The 21,847-nt window shown below is 42.8% G+C and overlaps 1 protein-coding gene across 4 annotated transcripts in view; it reads right to left on the reverse strand.

The window, feature by feature from the left end:
* The window catches only part of lyst (lysosomal trafficking regulator), a 101,367-nt gene that overhangs the window by 70,012 nt on the left and 9,508 nt on the right, over positions 1-21,847 (reverse strand). For all 4 annotated transcript variants that reach the window (XM_034681365.1, XM_034681364.1, XM_034681362.1 and 1 more), the window contains one exon: positions 8,612-8,700. Coding sequence is in view for 3 of the 4 variants with exons in the window: in XM_034681364.1 (XP_034537255.1) it covers positions 8,612-8,700 (89 nt within the window). In the remaining variant the exon portion in view is untranslated. Of the gene's footprint in view, positions 1-8,611; positions 8,701-21,847 lie in introns of those variants that run through there.

Here is a 21,847-nt window from a genome sequence, read left to right on the forward strand (position 1 = left end):
AATATTGAGCTGTCAGACACTTGGAGATGATTAATCGCTCTGGTTTCTGCATCAGGGTCAATGTCATGGAAATATCAGGAGACAAAAGAAGACAGAAGCAGAACAGCAAGATAAGAAGAGAGAGTGATCAGAGAGCGAACATGTCCGCCACCATCACGTGATGGTTTCTCTAAATGTTACTGACGATAAGTTATCAGGTAAATCACAAAATCAAACAAAGATTTAATTCAAAGGGAGTAAAAGGTTTACAAAAAACTTGGTTTAACGAGAAAGCTTCTGTTTAATCACATCAGTCATTCCATCAGGGTTTATGTAACAGAGGTGCCTTCAGTCCTCCTTGCAGGTTAACGTCCTCATGCCTGTGCTGGCTCCTCATTACTCTGGTGGAGTGGTTATATGTCAGTTTAACCCAACCTGCAACCTCCGGCTGGGAGAATTGAATCCAATAAGGAAGTGTTAAAACTGCAGTTCCTCGAGTGTCCACTAGAGGCTGGCTCCGGATGTACCAGAAATCACATACACACACATTCAAAGAGCCGATCTTTACAGCAGAAATAAACATGTTTACAGTCTGGTTCAAAACATGAGTTTGGGTTTGATTAGCTTATTATTCTGTGCGGGGTGAATTTATTCATAACGTGGCAGTTCAGGAGAAATTAAGATTACGAGTTTTGCCTAAATAAGGGAGTTGAGTCATAAGAGACAAAAGTGTCATAAATGTCAGTTTTTTTGGGGTAAATTTAAGAGGAAACATTTTTCAAATTTTATGAGAATAATACCCGTAAATTTATGGAAGAAAAGCTGGATATTTATTTGAAAAAAAGTTGTATTTTTATGGGAAAAAACACGTTTACTTATGGGACAGAGTTGTACATTTATTAGGAAAAATGTTGTATATCTATGAAAAAAAAAGTCAAAATATGAGAAAAAAAGTCGCACATTAGCAGGAATATTTTAAGAAAAAACTGTGTATTAAATCAAAAAATGTTAAAGGAAAAATTTTAATTTACAGGAAAAGAGTTTTGAATTTTCTTTAGAAAATTGTTGGACATTTATTCCAATGAAGTCATAAAATAAAAATTAAAGCTTTTAATTTTGGGGAAAAGATTTGTAGATTTACAAGACTAAATCTCATACATGTATGACAAAATCTAATCAATTATGAGATTTAATTCATATAGTTGTAAAATCAAATCAAAATTTTGGAGATCATAAGACAAAAAAAGACAAAAAAAAGTTTAATATTTTAAGAATATACACTGCAGTTCCTCGGGTGTCCACTAGAGGCTGTCTGCGGAAGTACCAGAAACCACATACACACCCATTCAAAACCCAACAATCAGTGCTCATAAATAGCCGTAAGCTAACTGACTGACATTAAGGAGTGTAAATAAAATACAGAAGAAGAGTTACGCACTGAAAAGGGATTTATCACATGAATGTTGGAGTTAATTTTAGGGAAACGTCCAACAGTGACATCAAACAGATTCCATCTCAGTCTAACTGGGGATGTTATCGTCAAGACTACGAATCCAAATGACATCAATGTTCAAAGAGTGACCAAAAACCACCATGTCCGCCAAAGATGCCTCCTTTAAATTCAATAAGAATTGAAAATAAAGCACAAAAAATCTTTAAAGGGATTGAAATGTTTACAATCATTTAGTTATAGTGATAAGAATGTGGAATAGCTCCATTAAAAGGTCAAAGTTTTCATCTCAGAGTGCAAACACAAGTTTTAATCCAGGTAAGCATGTCGTAGTAAAACCTCTAAATCCAGACGACGCTCTCCAACAGTCAGTGTGAAGACAGCGCCTCCACGTTAGCATGTGTGCGACCACGTGTTCCTCAAAATGTAGCGGCCACTTCGTACAAAAGACAAACGCCTCTTTCTATTAGAAGACGTACACACACCCCTGAGACGAGGAACGACTGCACAGCGACTCAAATACATCTACGGCTGGAATCCAAACTTATAAAGAATAAAACTTTAATTAATAATCAGCAGAGGAAGGATGGTTTGATTTCATCTATAAGAAGTCTAATATTCCAAAGACATGATCCTAGAAAGATTAATGTCGGTGTTCATCTTACCAAATGTTACAGGGCCAGTTTCCAAGCACTCATCTTCCTTTTTGCTCCGAGCATGACTGCAGCTCTGCGGCCCGTATCCACATACCTCCTCACACGACTGCTGACTGAATTTTCTGTTCTGCAGCGCAAATTCCATTAAATTGGAATTTCAAATGGAAGCTTTCCAGATTCGCAGCAGATCAGCGTATCACATGAAAGCATGTGATGTCACATGGCGAGGGGACCGGCCTTGGGAATACTGCAGAGTCCCTGGTGCCCTGCAGAAGACCTCCAGAGCCGCCCTGCACAGCCGGGGCCTTTGTTTCCACAACTACAACTACTGTCAGGGGGGATTTCTTTAAATGCAGAGAGAGGGGGAGGAACTAGAGAAGAGTGACAGCCTGAGGCTTCAGAATAATCAGCTCTTAAGTATAAGATGGTTTATTTGTACTCCTCTGTTTATGTTACACAGTGTATGTTTGATGTATCCTCATGTGTTGACTCTGTGAAGGTAACCTCAATCCCCGAACAGGAAGTCTCATCCAGTCTCTCCTGACCCTGTGGAACCTCAGTGTAAAGGTGATGTAGGTAATCCTGAGTACTGATTTCTACAAGATGAATAGACAAATGATGTTCCCCAAATTAAGGAACATTGACAAAATATGTTTGTAAGTTATTTTAGAGCAAAGTTAAAACACATGTTTCTGTCCACCTTCATGTTTCGTCTGTCTTTATATATCTTGAGCTTAGAGTATCTTCAGATGCTCACATCCAGAATATTCACCACCTCAATGTGATGATTCATTCTAATAACTGCTCTCCACAGTCACATCTTATGGGTTTATGTTTCAGATTAATTAATCAGGATTATGCAAACATCCAAAGAAAGGAGTCTGTCACATTTCCCTTCTGCCTGTTGACACTGTGGTAAAACCCTTAGAATGGAATGCAACGGAACAGATCAAAACCGAACACAATGGAATGGAAAGGAACAGAATAGATAAAAGCAGAACAGAGTGGAATAGAACAGAACATATCGAAACAGTATAGAATGGACTGGAACAGACTAGATGAAAGCAGAATAGGATAGAATGAAATGGAATGGCTCAGAATAGATAAAAGCAGAACAGAATGGAATAGAACAGAACAAAGCAGAATACAATTGGATGTAATTGGATGGAACGGAACAGAACAGAATAGATCAAAGCAGATTAGAATGGAATGGAATAGAATAGAACAGAACAGAATAAAGCATAATAGAATTGAATGGAAAAGACTAGATCATACGGAATAGAATAGAATGAAATGGAATGGCTCAAAACAGATCAAAGCGGAACAAAATGGAATTGAACTGAACAAAGCAGAATAGAATGGAATGGGATGAATTGGGAGGAACGGAACAGAACAGAATAGATCACAGCAGATTAGAATGGAATGGAATAGACTGGATCAAAACAGTACAGAAAGGACTGGAACAGACTAGATCAAAGCAGAATGGAATAGAATGAAATGGCTAAGAATAGATCAAAGCAGAACAGAATGGAATAGAACAGAAAAAAGCAGAATAAATTGGAATGGAACAGATCAAAGCAGAATAGAATAGAATGAAATGGCTAAGAATAGATCAAAGCAGAACAGAATGGAATACAACAGAACAAAGCAGAATAAAATGGAATGGAACAGATCAAAGCAGAATAGAATTGAATGGAACAGATCAAAGAAGAATAGAATTGAATGGAACAGATCAAAGCAGAATAGAATGGAATGGAACAGATCAAAGCAGAATAGAATTGAATGGAACAGATCAAAGCAGAATAGAATGGGGGCGCTGGTGGCCTAGCGGTCTAAGCGTCCCACCTATAGAGGCTACAGTCCTCATTGCAGAGGTCGCCAGTTCGACTCCCGGCCAGTCGACCATTTACTGCATGTCTTCCCCCGCTCTCTACTCCCCACATGTCCTGTCTCTCTTCAGCTGTCCTCTCCAATAAAGGTGAAAAAGCCCCAAAATATAACTTAAAAAAAACAAGCAGAATAGAATGGAATGGAACAGAGCAGAAGAGAAGCGATCAAAGTAGAATAGAATGCTTTGATGCTTGAGACAACCTGATCACACTTCATATCAAATCAATCCACAGAAAGTGGTCCATCACATTCCCCCCTCTGCCTGTTGACTCTGTGGTAAAAACCTTAGTGTGGTCTCAGGCTGGTCTTGAGAGTGGGGAAATAATGACAGTCAGCGGGCACAGATGTGAGAGGGAAACTGGAGCAACATCCTGTCCTGCAATCCAGAGCTGGAGAGAGCATCACTAAGCTGCTGATCTCTACAAAGTCACTGAAACCAGAGGAGGTAGAGATAACAGCAGAAGGTTCAAAGCTCAGACCTTTGACTCATTTATGTTTAAAGGGGAGTCAGCGTCAAAGACAACTTCCACTGGATCTGCTTTTAAAATAAACCATCAGTTGTGCATTTCTACAAAACCTCACCATGATCGTCTCTGTCCAGCATGGAGCTTATCTGGGTCACAGGTCACTGTCTAACACACCAGACCGTATCCTAGAGGGTTGGACACGCTGTCAGAGAGTAGAAGCTGAGTACAGACTGTATTTATTTGTTTAGTCTTGCAGTGGGAGCCACAGATCCTGCAGGAGGTCACATTAAACAACAGATACGAGCATTTTCATGAGGGCTGATATCGAAGTCTGTCGATGCAACAAACCAACAGTGGGGACGCACGGCAGCGCTCACAACCAACCCAGAGATGTTTCATGAGTTCACGATTAAATGCTGGAAAATCAGAAAGCTAATATTCTGATGGTTCAGGCTGCATATCCGATTCAATCTGATAACATAATTTTTAAAGTACTTGCAGCGTTTTTAGAACACAGTGTTTGTTTATGAAGTACTAAAAGCGTAATCTACTCTCTGACTTATTCCTCTGCCAGCGTTTGGCGACCGTCCTCTCCGTCGTTTTATGGTTACCACAAGACAGTGATTAGAGACGGAGTAAACAGAGAGTGGTTATCACATCATCCCCTGCAGAGAAGTCTCTCTCTCTCGCTGGCAGATCTCAAATCTGTGCTTCCCCCCGGGCAATTATTGTGATGTTCTCCTACTGAGTTAATTATACAGCTGAGGCTTTATTCAGCTCCGTCAGTTTCTATGCTGGTAAAAAGATAATGACATATCTGTCTGATTTTAATTCATCTCACGATGGAGGAACTGCATGAATTCAATCAAAATGCAAACTGCAACTGTTCTTCAAAAAAACAATCCAAGGAACTCTGTGAGATTAAAAAAAGTCAGGTCTCAGCGCCCCGGCTGTGATTACTTCAAAGACTCAACAGCAATCAGAACAAAATGTCTCCATAAAATCTCAAATGAGAGTCAAAGAAGTGGATAAAAATGTAATATTCTCTGGGCTTGTGTGGTTTAAACTCAAACAAGTGGTTTAGTCACATACCTGAGTGCTACATTCGGAGTAGGATCGTCCTTAGCGGCTGAATCCTGACCATTTAAACTGACAAATTCAAACTAATTGACTAATCTTAAGTAACAAAAACAATCAGAGTTTGAGTGGCTAAAGCTTGCAGAGCTAGCACCACCAGATATTGATCCTCATGCCTGTGCTGGTTCCTCATGTCTCTGGTGGAGTGGTTACATGTCAGTTTAACCAGACACAGCCTACATACAACTTTATGTCCATTTATAGATCAACACACTGACAAACCATGCTGTGCTACCAGATGACATCATCACCTGTGCTCCTTTACATCCAGGTAGTAGAGCTGCAGAGCGTTATGGCCGCAGACATTAACCAGAGCTACAGCTCCAGCTAGTGGAGGGAGGCTGCGACTGGAATTTCAGGCCTACAATAAAAACATGACTAATTTTGACAATATAAGGTGCATTTCGACCAAGAGTTCCTGGGTCTTTTAGTCCCCAGAACTACTTTACCCTGAACTAAAAGGTTCCTGTTCCCCCATTGTTGTCTGTGTTTCGACCGCCGGGTGTAGTCCCAGGTAGAATGTGCAAATCAGGCCAGTGATGTAGAGAAAAAAAATGATATTAAATAATATTTTGAAATCTTAATAAATAACTAAACTAGCATGCATTCCCAGGAACTCCCTCTGTGTTTCAACAACTGTGTAAACTGTAAACTCCACAAACACTGTTACGTTCAGCTGAAAGTCTCAGGACCTTTGAAAAGTACTACCCCCAAAGCAGGGGCTTTAACTACCCCTGAACTGAATTTAGACCCTGGTTCCACCAGTCAAAACGCATGTAGTTCAGGGGTAAAGTCCCTAGTTCCGGGGTAAAGTTCCTGCGGTCGAAAAGCGCCTTAAGTATGACTTTTTCAGACGAAAAGTTGTGACGCTAAATAGCAGCCCACCTCCTTGAGACCACTTCCTCAATCTGACCCAGGCACAGTGTCCGGGTCCTGACTTTAGAACCACCCCTTTAAATAAACTCCAATCCTAATATTTATAGTGTTCTGCAGAATACTGATTTCAGGACGTCACGATAAGATGTTCAATTTCTTCAAAATCCCTCAGCTCGGTTCATTTTCATAACAAACAAAAGCTTCAAATATTAAAAAGTGGAACATGGGGCGCTGGTGGCCTAGCGGTCTAAGCGCCCCACATACAGAGGCTACAGTCCTCGTCGCAGGGGTTGCCGGTTCGATTCCCAGCCGGTCAACCATTTCCTGCATGTCGTCCCCCACTCTCTACTCCCCACATTTCCTGTCTCTCTTCAGCTGTCCTCTCAAATAAAGGCAAAAGGCCAAAAAATATAACTTTAAAAAAAATAAAAAAAAAAAAAAAAATAAAAAAATAAAAAAAAGTGGAACATTTAACGGATGAGTTCACAGAGTGAAACATGAAGCTTGTCTTTAAACAACAACATTAATTCTGCCGTTTTAACCAAAACACACTCAGACTAATTACTTTCCAGTCGAGGGAACACACAGCACACACTAATGCCCTCACTTAATTCAAGGTAGTTTATGGGTGTGTGTGTGTGTGTGTGTGTGTGTGTGTGTTTAATTTACGCTTCATTGAATACAAAAACAAGAGGAGTGTTGAGAAGCCTAATGTCGCACATTTTTGCCCATCAGTATGTAAATCTATGCAGGCAGGTACTCCAAAGCTAATGCAGCATGATTACATAATGTGGACTCCTCTATGGCTGCGGGACATACAAATTATACAAATTATGAACATGAGGCTTTCACTCCTGCAGGTAATTCTCCTCCATAAAGACAAGGAACCAAGGACACCGCAAGCCTGCTGGCGGTAATTTCATCCGGTCTGGGTCACCTTGTTTAGAGACATATCTGAGTTTAGTTCAGTCAGACAACTCACGTTTGAATTGTTTATTGTAGCAGCAAATACATATTACATGTGTGGCGCCCAGGCTCCGGCCCCATCACTCCCTGCAGATAAGTTTACATGCAGACATTGAGGAGTGGTGAGCAAAACATACTGAACACACCCCGGAGCCTGCAGGTGGATGCTGGGGTGGCGTAGGGGATGAAAGAATATGCAGTAATATGAATGCAGGGCAGCAGAGGCGTTGACAGGCAGAGGGAGAGATGGGAGATTTTCCAAGTTTTAACAGACCGCCACATTGAGAGGCAGAGGGCGTGATTGGATGATGGTTATGAGAGTGGGACATGTGACATGTGTATAGCAGTGCAGCTCGCAGGCGTCGCTCCATTTTATGTTGTTCACTGTGTCAGGTTGGTAGACCATGAGACTAGGACTTCCATATAAACAACAAATACAAACATGGATGTGTTCAGGCCTGGACTCTTATTATGCATGGTGCGTTTGGGTCAGGTTAGAGCATGCATTGTGGAGAAAGAAACAACTTCCTGTTTCGAAACACCCAACTTTGAGGCCTCACCACGACCACACCCTCAGACTTTTTTACAGAAGGTCAAAGAGTTTTCATTTTTTAGGTCTCTTCTAGCTGTAAACCTCATTACAAGTGGATCGGACACACCTCTTCGGAAGAGAAGCCTCTTAAAGGACCCCTTGAAATTGCCAAAATATCTCACTTCCTGTTGACATTTCACCACAATGTTAAGAGACTTTTTTTTAAGTCTTGAGGAGCTGGATGTGGTTACGAAAGATCATCTCTCCAGGCCAAGCTGCCTCAGGGGGGCTCCGCTCCTACAGCCTGCAAGTGAGCCAATTTTTGGCGCTCTTGTCCAAAACCATTAAAATATTAAATTTATCACCAGGCCTGATGTTACTGCTAATTTCATGAGCTTAGACTCTGAAAATTGGGTTGAATTTTGCAAAAAAATAATAATTTAGGATCCTTTTGATACAACAGGTCTCTAACAGGAGTCAGAAAGCACAGATTTGACTTTCCTGGACCACCTGTTCATGTTTAAACTCCAATCTCTGCTATATTCAGCTTTTCTCTGTTATCAAGTCATTGCTAATTTAAAAGAACCAGGATACTTTATCGTACTTACTGAGTCAGTTTACTTTTGGATGTAATAATAATAAGGATCATGAGACCTACCAGAACTTCAGGGCATCCTTGCTCTGGTTGGGGTGATGCTGCACGTAGTGGAAGAGACAGAGGAAATTCTCCAGACCCTGGAGGCTGACCTGATAACACACAGAGAAACCAACACAGATCAGAATCACATGAAGACGACTCAATATGAAAAAATGTACGCTGCCCTTTAAAACCGATGTCTCATCCTGACGTGACTCTAAATGACTTTGAATCGTTACACATGACGTCTGCAGTCGATAACAGAGTAATGTCGTTATGTGGCACTACTCCTCTGATACTGATTTATCAGAGCGGGTCAGACGCAGAGCACAAAGTCCATAAATGTCTCTTCTCTCACTGAGGACGCTTTGGGACAGCTCATGCATTAAAGCTCTTGTAGTTTCTTTCTAGTAATGTTTAATGCATGTAACCTCTGCAGATGGGAAGGTATCAGACAAAGTGAAAGGAAAGATCCACAGTGACACATTTGAGAGTTTAAAAACAAGAAGAGGAGTATGATCCGCACAAGTTCAGCTGAGGGATTAAAGGTACTACTTTGTCGGTTTAAGCATGTGCCCCATGTACAGAGGCTGTAGTCCTTGTCGCAGCGGCCCCTGGTTCAACTCCTTTGCTGCGTGTCTTCCCCCTCTCTCTGCTGCCCTGTCTAATGAAGGCAAAAAATGCCCCAAAAATAACAATATTAAAAAAAGAGAGATATAACTTTGTCCACAGGGGGCGCCAAATCAAACCGAAAGTTCCTTAAAGTAGCTTTAGTTATTTGATTTGATTTGAGGAGCACTTTTAAAGAGATTCAAGATTCATTCATTTGATTCACACGTCCACCATTCAGTAATTCAATCCAACACAAAGGGTAAAATCGATGATAAGGCACAACGCCGTCAGCCTGGCGGTCTAAGCGCGTGCCCCATATACAGAAGCTACAGTCCAGGTTGCAGCGATCGCAGGTTCAACTCCCGGCCTCTACCAGTTGCTGCATGTCTTCCCCCCTCCTCTCTGCTCCCCACATTTCCTGTCTTTCTCCAGCTGTCCTATCAATAACGGCGAAAATGCCCCAAAATCTAACTTAAAAAAATAAGCTAATAAATAAGCTAAATGTATATTTATAATAGAATAAGAACAATTAAAGGAGCACAAAGAGCTTTCCAAAATCACATTTTAAGACATAATCAACAAAACAGTGAATACAGAAAGCAAATCATACAGAGTACGATCACACGCTCACCGAAACTGTAATAAAGTTACAGATCAGCTTAAAAATTTCAGTTCGGTACAGTTCTCTGTTTTGAAGTCTCGGTTCAGGACATTTTTGGTACAGTCATGACATCTGTCATCTGTGCTTGTTTACATCCAGGTAGTAGAGCTTTAGAGTGTTATGGCAGCAGACATTAACCACAACTACAGCTCCAGCTAGTGGAGGGAGGGTGCACTACAGCTTAGAGACAACCATAGACTATATAAATATGGACGTAGTATCCGTGACGTCACCCATCTGAGAACAGCGTCACCTGAGCGCTGTTCTCAAGCCAATCGACGGCGGCAGCCATATTGGAAATGCGGAAATCTACCAGGCAGAGTGTGACATAAAGAGGCGGAGTTTGAGCCTCCTAGCCAACAGCTATGTGTTCCCGTCCGGGAGTCAAGTCAGTCATGTCCTTATTTGGGCAAAAACTCGTAATCTTAATATCTTCTGAACCGTCACGTTAGAAAAAAAATTCACCCCCCGTACAGTGTGTGCCGATAGAGAGATTATCTACGTAGAGCCAAGCTGTTTTTTTAACCAGACTGTAAACATGTTTATTTCTGCTGTAAAGATCGTCTTCTTTGAATTGGTGTGTATGTGGTTTCTGGTGTTTCTGCAGTCAGCCTCAAGAGGATTCTTGATGAATTGCAGTTTATAACACTTCCTCATGGGCTTCATAGTTTGAGACCGGAGGTTGCCGCTTGGACCCAACATATGACCCACATTTCAGCCCTACAATGATAACACTATCATTAATATTTAGGTTATTCTGGTGCCTCAACATGCAGACCCTTCATCGATACCAGGACTTATCGGCTCCCTTGATACTTCAGTCGAGTTCAGGCAATGCTAATGTTAGTCAAAGCTAGCAAAAGCAAGAACATTAGTGTTTTTCCACTAATAATATTGAGACTTTCCTCCTGCACTGGTGTCAGGAGGACGGTCTCTTTGGATAAATACAGGAGTCTTGATATTAAGAAGGGGATTATTGAATGAGGTCATTTCTACTGAGGAAAAAAAAGAGTAAACAGAGCGTGAAAAACAAGGAAGAAAAACCTGAATCTGCAGGAAACAACGACCATATAAGGAAGAAATTAGTCTAACACTGAGAAGGAATCTCTGCCCCTCCCCGAGTCCATGAGGCGATCTGGACTTTCCTAACAGTGACAGAGGCCGCCTGACCGCTCCACACAGCATTACGGCTCTCAGGCAGTGTGTTAATACCTTCCCGGCAGACGTGTGATTCTCTAAGCCAGCATCCTGCTGTCACTCACACCACCCAGGAGAGCTAGCTAACGCCTCCGCTAATCTGACACCTCAGACTGGACTCATTCAGGCCAGCTGATCCCTGAACGAGCGTCTGGGTCACAAAGCCGAGGAACAGACTGAACACCAATCACATCACGGGCAGTCTGACCTGCGAGGGCGCTGACGTGATGGTGCCGGGGAAACAAACAGCTGGAGATCAAATTTAATGAAACCAAAGAGCTGTCCTGATTTGTGTTTATAATTCTAACATTATCTGAACAACAGGACGCCGACAGGGTTTCAGGATGGGTTCATAAACAGCTTTTTCATATTGTCCCCTTCGAATCCCAAAGTGATGTCTGAACTTGGGCTGCAACAGATGATTATTTCTGGAACTGACTGATTGTTTTTGGCAATTATTGAATTTCAAAAATGTCAGAAAGTTGTGTTAAAATGTTAATTTCAACATCACAGAGATTTATGTGCTTTCTGCAAGTTGTTCCTTTGTCAAATGTCGGATAAAAACCATCAAGACTTCAACACAGAATGACATAAAGAGGATTCTGTATAAAGAGGAAGCTGGACGGACCAAATGTAAAATATTTTTGGATGAAAAACCATCAAAAATATTCAGAAATGATCACAAATGCTCAGGATTTACACATTCTGTTGATAGCTCATTATTCAGTAAGCTAATGCAGCCATAATCTGCACTAAAGAGTACTCTAAGACTAAGAGCAGAACTACTGATGAAAGTTTTACTGAGTTAGCTCAGTTCCCAATTTGTGCCAATAAAGAACAAACACATGAAAGTGAATGGAAGAGGAACAACTTGTTTTCTGTTCCACCTTGTCAGTCTAGGCAGGGAGGTGGTATTCAGGAAGTTTGGGACCCGCTGTTTAAAGGAGCGCTCCAAAAATCTCACTGCTGCTCAGAGGTTAGAGGACTGAGGGGAGAGGAGGAGAATATGAGGAGTGATAAGCAAGGATACAGCCTTTAAGGAAGTCCATTTAACTCTCAGACAGGCCCACGTATCAAATATCACTCACTGATTGGATGCTGCAGCAGATCGGACTTCACTGAAACTTCACAACATCACCAAAGTTTTATAAAAGGGGGAAGAGTCAGACGGTTAAATTTGATTTTTTGGGACTCTTTGACTCAAACTTGAGCTCTAGTTTAAGTCAGACCCTGAAGACAGAGAGGGACTTAGGCTTGTTTATAACATGAGACCGTTTTTAAATGTATTGTTATTTTTGTATAAACCCTAATTTCATTTTAATTATGTTTTTATTTAAAGGGACAGTGCATAGAAAAATAAGGATTTCAGCATAGCAGCCATGTAAATATTAATATATCATATTAATGGTAATAGTTATATAGCGCCTTTCTTAGCATCTGGGGGGGTAGGTGGGGGAAGGCCTTGAGGAAAAGGTGCGTTTTAATTGCTTCTTTAAAACTGTCCAGGGTTGGGGCGCTGCGGATGTTGGGATTGGGGAGAGTTCCACAGAGTAGGGGCTGCCACACTGAATGCTCTGTCCCCGAAGGTCCGCAGCTTAGTCCGGGGGATGGAGAGGAGACCCAGGTCCGAAGACCTTAGGTTACGGGATGGAGTGTGTTGGTGGAGGAGGTCAGCCAGGTATTGGGGGGGCGAGGGCATGCAGGGATTTGTAGGTGAGGAGGAGGAGGAGCTTATAGGTGATGCAGTACTTTACAGGGAGCCAGTGGAGGTGCATGGGGCACGTACGTTCTCTCAGGTAATGGGCCTTGAGTAAAGTGTGGTTTATACATCAAATTTAAGCCGTAGCATGTGCTGTCCAATTAGCATAGCTCTGTACCTGAGCAGAAGCCTACATACATAGCTTTGCATGCACCTCCTCAAAAATACAGCTAAAATTAATAAAGTAAAAGTCAGAATTTTTTATTTTTTTTTAAGTTATGTTTTTGGCCTTTTTGCCTTTATTAGATAGTACAGCTGAAGAGAGACAGAAAATGTGGGGAGTAGAGAGTGGGGGAAGACATGCAGGAAATGGTCTAATGGCCGGGAATCGAACCGGCGACCCCTGTGACGAGGACTGCAGCCTCTGTACATGGGGTGCTAAGACGGCTAGGCCACCAGCAACCCCAAAAAGTCAGAATTTTAACTTTAAAGTCAAATAAAAAAATATAAAATGTCAGAATTCATTTTTTTACTGGCCTGACCTCCCAAAATAAAATATAGTGTCCCTAATCCTCTAAAAAATCAAAACAGGTGAGTTATAAAAAAAAAATTCACCCCAAATTTTTCACAAATATAGAAATGAGCTATAGAGACCCAAACTGTGTTTAAACATGGGGCTCTATGCGGACAGACTCACTTTAGGAGGCAGCCTCTAGTGGCCATTTGAGGAACTGCATTTTTTTGTACTCCCATGTTGTTTTTCAGCACCTAACACTGAAACCTCTGTGTTTGAATGCTTGTACTGTTCATGTTGTGAAGGATAAGAGTCTTTATACATCTATACGTTGTGTGTACTTTATATAATGTGTGTTGCATAAAATCACAAGTTACAAAACCTCCTCATGAAGCACGTTATCATCTGGTACGGTTATGGTGCGTTTAATGTCCCGTGTCTGAGTTACGTACATGCTTCTGCGTCAGCTCTGCATATCTGTGAAACAGATTTTCTCTCTCGGCGTGACGAAAAAACACAAGAGAGAAACTTCAAATCAATTATTCAGGTGCCTGCTGTTTGGTCACACCTGAGCGTCTGCTGCAAACAGACACTGCCAGGCGAGAACGCCAGGACGCTCTTTTTAAACCCGGCGTCCGGTCCTGCAGAACGAGAGGTGTTTGAGACTTAAGCTGGCACAAGGCACGATACAAAAGGGGAGTGATTCAAGTGTGGAGTGGGGTTTTTCTGTGCAGTCAGCATAGGTGAAGATTTTGGTCTCACTTTAGAATTAATGTTCTTTAAATTCCCCGTTTGCAGGAGAAGCTGCGTGACTTATTTGTTGTGCGTTTTGAAAGTTTTGCAGGCGCTGAAGGTGCAGAGATGACTACACTCACCAGGCTCAGGAAGGGGCAGGGAGGGTGACACTTCACTCACCCACCAGAGCGGTGAGAGTAAAGCTGGGTGGGTAGGTAGGTGGGGGGGTCACTGCACACCAGGGGGCTGGACAACATCACATACAGGAGGAGACGGCAGGAGGAGGAAGAGAAAGAAGAGCACAGATCATGGAGGGAAAGGAGAGGACAGGAGGTATAAACATGAGCGCTGAGTCAGAGGTGGAAAATAAATAAATGCACAAACGGATGAGAGAAGAGATAAACACAGGAAGTGACTGGCAGGAAATCAAAGTGTGGAGGCTGCCAAAGCTGTTATTGGTTTAATAAACAAACCCTGTATCTGTGCGCTCGCTCCATTAAAATGTATCTCCCAAAACGAGCGTCTGAAACGACCAGGTTTGTCCTCACGTTATCGCCCAACCTGCTGCGGCTCTTTTCTTCACGTGGGGAGGGGGGGGGGAACCGAGGAGTTCACGATAACGCTAATTTCCCAGCAGCGGGGTTGTTTTCCCTCCAGGGCTTTAATCCAATATTACAATGCACGCGGCGTAAACCGGCCGGGGTGATTTGATAAAGGAGAGACTGTCGGTGCTGATTAATGGAGCTGGGGAGGGAAATCAACAGTTCACAAAGCTGCGGGTACTCGCTTGGGTAAACAAAAAGAAAGCGGCGACCTTTCCTCCGCACTAATGAACCTCTTTATTCGCTCATTTGTCACACACACAGGCCCACAGGGTGTTTCTCAGACACTCGTACATTCAACTGAACAAGGAGCTGCTGAAAAAAAAACAGGAGCATCAGTATTCATCTTTAATTCTTTGGTTATTTGGCATCTATGGCTTCACACAGATTGTGTTGCATTTGGCGCCCCCTGTGGTCAAAGTGTGTAAGTAAAAAGTAAAAAATAACTCTTCTATTTGTTTCACACTTAATTTATAATGTGTTCTTAAAAAAGAGCGGGGAAAAAAAGCCGCTATCTACAGCTGGAGTAAACCTGGGAAAACACCAACCAATCCCTGCCATCAGGAGCCAAATGATGAAACCAATCAGATCCCGCCCTGCCGTTCTGCCCGCACACTTCATGTTTGTTTGTGTTTTTAACTTTCACTATGAGAATGTTTTGATGAGGACTGGTTTTGAATCAGTCACCATCATATGGTCGTGAATCAGCGGCGCTCGTGCATGTGAGTGATGGGGCGTCATTTTGGAGGATCTCCGAGGGGAGGAGGGGAGGGGTTAGATGGAGTCCTGAGGAAATGCTTCATTCAAATTCATGCTAGTTTTCCGTGGCTACCAACCCTAGCTTTAAGTGTGTTTTATAACCAATTAAAGCTCTTCACAGGTTGTGAATGTGGCATGAAGGTAATGTTTTCTACTCCTTCTGTTATTTAATGCAGTTAGCAAACAGCTTTAAGACGCTCTATCGCCACCGTCTGGCAGGAATACCGTATTACAATCAAGCACCGATAAAAACGATGAAAAATTGTACTTTTAAAATGAGAAAAAGTAGCTCTTCAAATTTTAAAAAGTGAACGAATATTAGATATTCGAGAATAATTGCCCATCCCTAATAGAGAGGCGATACTCCTCGTTGCAGCGGTCGCCGGTTTGACTCCCGGCCTCGACCGTTTGCTGCATGTCTTCCCCCGCTCTCTGCTCCCTACGCTTCCTGTCTCCACTCAGCTGTCCGATCAATAAAGCAAAAAGGCCCAAAAATGTAACTTATAAAAGCTCCTCACAGGAGCTTTAAGGACAGCTCACATTCTCTGTGGATTATATCATGGAGGTGGTGGCTGACAGGAGAATTATGGCCAATCTGTCGTCTTTAATGAACATTTCTTTTCTAGATATTCTTGTTAAATTCTTGTTCTGTACACCTTCTTGTTTGCTGCTGTAACTCCATGAATTTCCCCGTTGCTGGACGAATAAAGGAGTATCTTATCTTATCTTATCTTATCTTATTCCTCCTCTTTCTTTAAAAATGAAAGGCATGTTTGAATAAAAAGGAGACGTTGTGTTATTACACTGGAGGCTGGAGTGAAGTCCCTGTAATGCAGGGACACGGTGGCTGTGACCCGTATCTGTTACACCGCCTTCGTCCAACATGGCAATCATGGGAGGCCGAGTCATGGGAGCCTGCCGGCTGAGTCACTCACACTGGTACAGACTTTCCTCACAAGCCCTCTCAGGATAATTGGACGCACTACAACTTGGCAAAAGGCAGAGAAAGCGATGTGACCCTGTCCTCGTGAGGGGAGGCGTGGGCTGTTTGTTATGCAATGTTTTTTTCCTGATTTCAGACCCCTACTGATCTAATTTGACATTCTGGTGATGAGCGTCATGAGGATCCCCTAACGTCCCGCATTTCCTCACAAACTCAGAGAGTCAGAGAGCGGAGCGGCGAGCGCTTCTTTCATCCATAAAGAAGACGTGTTTCAAAATGTCAAGAGGCTGAAATCAGAAGCATGTTTGTATTTCTGTCAGTGTCGCAATCAGCGACCTTTACCCACGCTCGGCCGCTCAGGAGGAAATGAAAATGTGATGCTTTCTTCATCATTGTTTTCATTACAGCCAGATAAAGTGCAAGCTGCTGCCGGACTAAATTACAATCCCAACCACTCTGGCCTTTCTCCGTCCTAATGGACTGAGAGGAATGTTTCTGAGTGAGAGATCAGACTTAATAACATGCCACCCAATGGAAAAAGTCTAGGAGTCAACCTAGAACTACGGATGAATTATTCATGTGTTCAGCCGATCGTTTGGAAACAGCCCCGGAGACGGCAGAGAGGAGGTGTTGGGTTGAAACAACAAATGCAGATGTGAAACCTGGTGAGGTCAAGCAGAGAGCTCATTTATGACCACCCTGAGATAAACACCATTAAAATAAAACAACCTTTAGGGGGGAAAGGAGAGTGAGGATCACAAGATATCATGTCTGCACGCTCCTCATGTCTGCTCCTCAAAGACCTGAGTCATGGTGAGGCGCACAGAAGCAGGAGTGCTCATGTCCAATCAAACAGATCGGTCTCGCTCCTGCTGCTGGACGGGTGTGAATACGTACAGTCGATGCTTTCACAGGACTGACACTTCAGCCGTGCATTGTTCATATAGGCTCAGAATCAAAGTAACAGGATATGAAAGAGGAGCCTCGGGTGTGAAACTCCCACATCACTTAAAGATGAGTCATTTCTAACCCTGAAAAGACGGAGGCTGAGATAAATCTCATGCTGCGAGCTCGGTCTGGGTTGTTGGGTTTTCAGTTTGACGTTCTTTTTTACGATGGAAAGAGTTAAAGGCCGCTAAGAGAAGATTTGAGTCAACACTCAGGGAGACCCTGAGTCCACCTACAGCTCTAAACTTTAGGTTACTATCTCAGAGAGGTCAGGGGCAACACCAAGGGAGGCGTTAAAAGAGAAACACTGAACTAAGCAGTTTCAGGTCACACTGAGTTTGTGTCTTTGATGTTCTTAGGCGAGCAAATGGGGGACAGCGAGCTGAGCGTGTTGTGGGGTTTGATTTTCTTCAGTTTTCATTGAAGACAAGGTTTTCAACAGAGTCTCCTCCTTTTCAGAAGTAACAGATGCAGTTTTTAAACCACGCTAAAACACTAAAAGTAGGGGTGTAAGGATTCATCTACTACATCGATGTATCGATTTATATTCCTATGATCCGACTACATCGATCTGTGCTCGGCTAGTTGGCCTTGCGGACGACATATATGGATCTAACATCGTTTTAAAAAGGTAATAAATCGATTGTATCCATACTAGGAGATAACACGTGATTTAAGCACAGCAGACTTTATATGGATGTGTTTTTTTTTTACACTTTTAATGATAAAGAGGTTAAATGTTACTCAATTCAGGCTGCCTGTCTGTGACGTCATCGCCACGCGCCAGCAGACAACTAAACATAGCATGGTGGACGGCAGAGGAGAAGCCGGCGAGCGAGACATGATCGAGCCACCATTGCGGTCCAGCGTGTGGAAACACTTGCCTTTTGCAAAGATGGAGATGTTCTACATAAGTCGCTCGCTGTTTGTAGGATATGTAAAGGTCAAGTAAAGTTACCACGGCAACACCACAAATCTATCTAACCACCTACTAAGGCGCCATGGGATTTCACACAACGCCGGCCGTCCAGGCAACTCTTGCAGCGTTCATCAAGGTAACATCAGCTCTGCAGAAGCCTCAGGCCTCGCCAGCATCACGGCAACAACAGGACTCTAAGACTGTCCAGTATTGAGTTTTTTATTTCACAGTCACACTGGTTGAATTTTTGGCTAAAAAGTTACTGAATCAATTTCAAGTCACTGAATCGTTTTGGATCATATCGTTCTAAATGAATCAATATCGTCCTTTAATTGAATTGGCAACCACGAATCATGATACGAATCAAATCATTGTTAAAAGTTTGAATCGTGTTTTCAGGACGGGCTTTGAGCTGAGCTGCTGACGACTTGTTTCAGGTAAGAACCCTTTGAGGTTTCATCATTTTCAAGGTTCTAACTAGGACCAAAAACTGAGCAAAGCATCACTTCAGTCAAGCTCAACCCACAGTACATTTGGCAATTAGCAAATATCAAAATGGTCGTTCTATTTAAACTGCTCTGCCTGCCTTCTCCTGCTGCTCTCCCTGCAAACCGCTTCACCTCCTCCACCCCAGCTCCTCCTTCCTGCTGTGTCTGATTTCACCTGTGTAATGTGTATCGTCACTGATGCTCGCTCTGTTCTGTACCCCGGGGATCTTTGCTGCTGCTCTGCCTACCTTTGCTTTTCATGTATGCACGTGAAAGAGAAGGGAGGTGTGCTCTCCCCGCCTCAGGTTTGGGCATTCCATGCAGGGAGCTCCCAGAGCAGAGTCATATCACCAAATACAACTTACTGCATGCAGATAATTACAATAAACACTATATAAATCTTAATACTAATGATATAGATGAAGATGATGATGCCAGTCATAGGACACATCACTAAGTTGAAGCTGTGAAAACACAAGATTCAGACTCGCTCCGACAGTGACATCAGAGCTCAGAAAATCTTTGATGAGTTTGCAGAAGTCAGAGAAATGCAGCGGGGAGTTAAATTTGGACGAAGCAGCCACAAAGTTCACCAGAAAAACAACATCCTGCTGTCTCTCAGCTGTCAGTCACACCTCTCACTGTGAATCTTAAACAAAAGCCCTTCCTGTCTACCATCGACCCTGGCAGCAGAGGAAAGTCAATGTCCTGCTGCTCTGGTTTGTTTATGAGGGTGATATAGAGGCATCAAGCTCGGTTTGTTCCATAACCAGATGAAACCTTTTAACAGGATGTTTAAAAACATTTTTAAAAACTCCTCCTGAGAAGAAACAGAAACAGATCAAATGTTTCTGTGATGATCTGCTGAGAGACAGATATCAGGAGGGGCTGCGAGCTGAGCTGACACTGACGTTTCTGGACATAACTGGTATCTTTAAGAGCCTGCAGGCCTGCTCATCGTACCTAAAGACTCTAAAAGTAGTATGGGAGGTAGAGCCTTCAGTTATCAGGCCCCTCTCCTTTGGAATCATCTACCAGTCAGGGTCCAGGAGGCAGACACCCTCTCTACTTTTAAGAGTAGGCTTCAAACTTTCCTTTTTGATAAAGCTTATAGTTAGAGCTGGATCAGGCTTGGACCAGCTCTTAGTTATGCTGCTATAGGCTTAGACTGACACACTGGGATCCTGTCTTCCCCTCTCTCCCCTCTCTCTGCCTGTCTCTCACTTTAACTCTTCCTGTCCCATTAAAGTTACTAACCATAGACCTTTCTGGAGTCCCTGAGCTCCCTTGTCTCGTAGGTTCCTCTGGATCTCTGCTGCTGTGGACGTGCCAGACTCCAGCTGCTACAACTACTACTATCCGTCTCTCCACTATCATCTCTCTCTCTCTTCATCTCCCTCTATCCCTCTCTCCAACACGGTCTCAGCAGATGTGTGTCTAACAAGAGTCTGGTCCTGCTGGAGGTTTCTGACTGTTAAAGGAAGTTTGTCCTTGCCACTGTAACTTGCTAAATGCTGCAAAGTGCTCTGCTCATGGTGGATTAAGATGAGATCAGACTGAGTCCTGTCTGTAAGATGGGACTGGATCTGATCCGGTCTTGATGTTGGGTCTTTGTTAATAATGGAGCATAGAGTACGGTCTAGACCTGCTCTGTTTGGAAAGAGTCTGAGGAGAACGTTTGTTGGGATTTGGCGCTTCATAAATAAATAAATTGGTGGACAACTTAACAAATGTTCTCTTGAAGTAGATATGAGTTGAGGTCAGGACGCTGTGGATTAAAAGGTGAATAATAAAAACTTCCCAGTCCTTTAAAAGCACATCTCTTGTTTATGAGCAGAGGTACGCTCTTTCACTTTTGTTCAGCCTTTAAAAGGCGAATCATTAACCTTTAGGATGAAGGTGAAGCATCGGCGCCATCTCTGCTTACTCCTCAGTATTCACCACGTTCACCTTTTGCTTTGCTCCACAAGTTTAATCTCCTTCAGACAAGCACCCGGGGCTTAACCACAGCAGGAATGTAAAGCACAGAAATGAGCTTAATGACAAGTTGTGTGTGACTGGAGCCGTCCTCATTCTGAGCAATCTCTCTATCCAGCTTCAAACACAAGAATCACTGAGACGCAGACATAACGGACATTTAGAGTACAAACATGACTTATTTTGAAAAGCTGCCCAACAGTACTTACAAAGTGAGTCACATGGTTCTTTCACCCTGCAGGGAGGTGTCTTTTAAGGTCATCCATTGTAATGCAGAAAGCTAAATTCAGCTAAATTAACACCATCACTGGATTCTGTGATATGAGAGAAAACCAGCCGGCTGGCCGGAGTCTCTCAGCACCAGGAAAACAAAAAAGTGAAGTGCTCCTGACACCTCACTTTGGTGTTTTGAAACATCCTGTTAGCTCAGAGTGAAACTGAACACTCTGCAGACCTCGGGATGTGTGTGGCTCCTGGCCAGGTAATGGTTCAACTGAATTAACTCAGCTCATAAAGATTCAGAGAGATTATGCAGAGCGGGAAAAGCGTCTCCACTGATGATTTGAAGGAAGCGTGCCGGGGGCTGATTTCCTTTTTATCAGGGGTGGGAAACATAAACAGGGTAGTTTTGGCTCCATGAAGGAAGACAAGAAGGAAAGGCTTAATGCTACCGATCCCATTATCCTGACGCTGGGGTGCAGATTTGTTTAAATATACAAGTGAATGCTGCAAATAAAACACTAACAGGTGATTTCCAGTGTAGTTTACTCCACGTAGACGAGCTTTCACTGAAGAAGACAGATTCAACAACAACACTGCCCGTAGTTTCTGTCGCCACATTTTAAGGCATTTCTGCTTTCTTAAGAAGCATTAATAAAAAAATCTGTGACAATGAGGAACAAAAGGAGGAAGAAGGGGTCAAACAGTCACTGAGGTTACTGTCCTCATTCTAAGATTCAATGAGGAAGAGTGAGATCAATCAAACTGGCTTACAGCAGCACTTTTATTTGTCTAACCATGACAAACACAGAGGAGTGTAGTAGGAAGAACATGGCAGGCTGTAAACTTTACACAGTGAGTCTCAAAGTCCCCAAAAAACCACCAGACACTTAAAGTGAAGGTAGCAGACTCCAGTTCGTTAGCTGCTCCTGGTTCTGTTCTCCTGCTCTTGCTAACTTTTTCTCACAGTGGACAAATCTGATG

This window comes from Notolabrus celidotus, chromosome 4 (assembly GCF_009762535.1).
Source record: "Notolabrus celidotus isolate fNotCel1 chromosome 4, fNotCel1.pri, whole genome shotgun sequence".
NCBI lineage: Eukaryota > Metazoa > Chordata > Actinopteri > Labriformes > Labridae > Notolabrus > Notolabrus celidotus.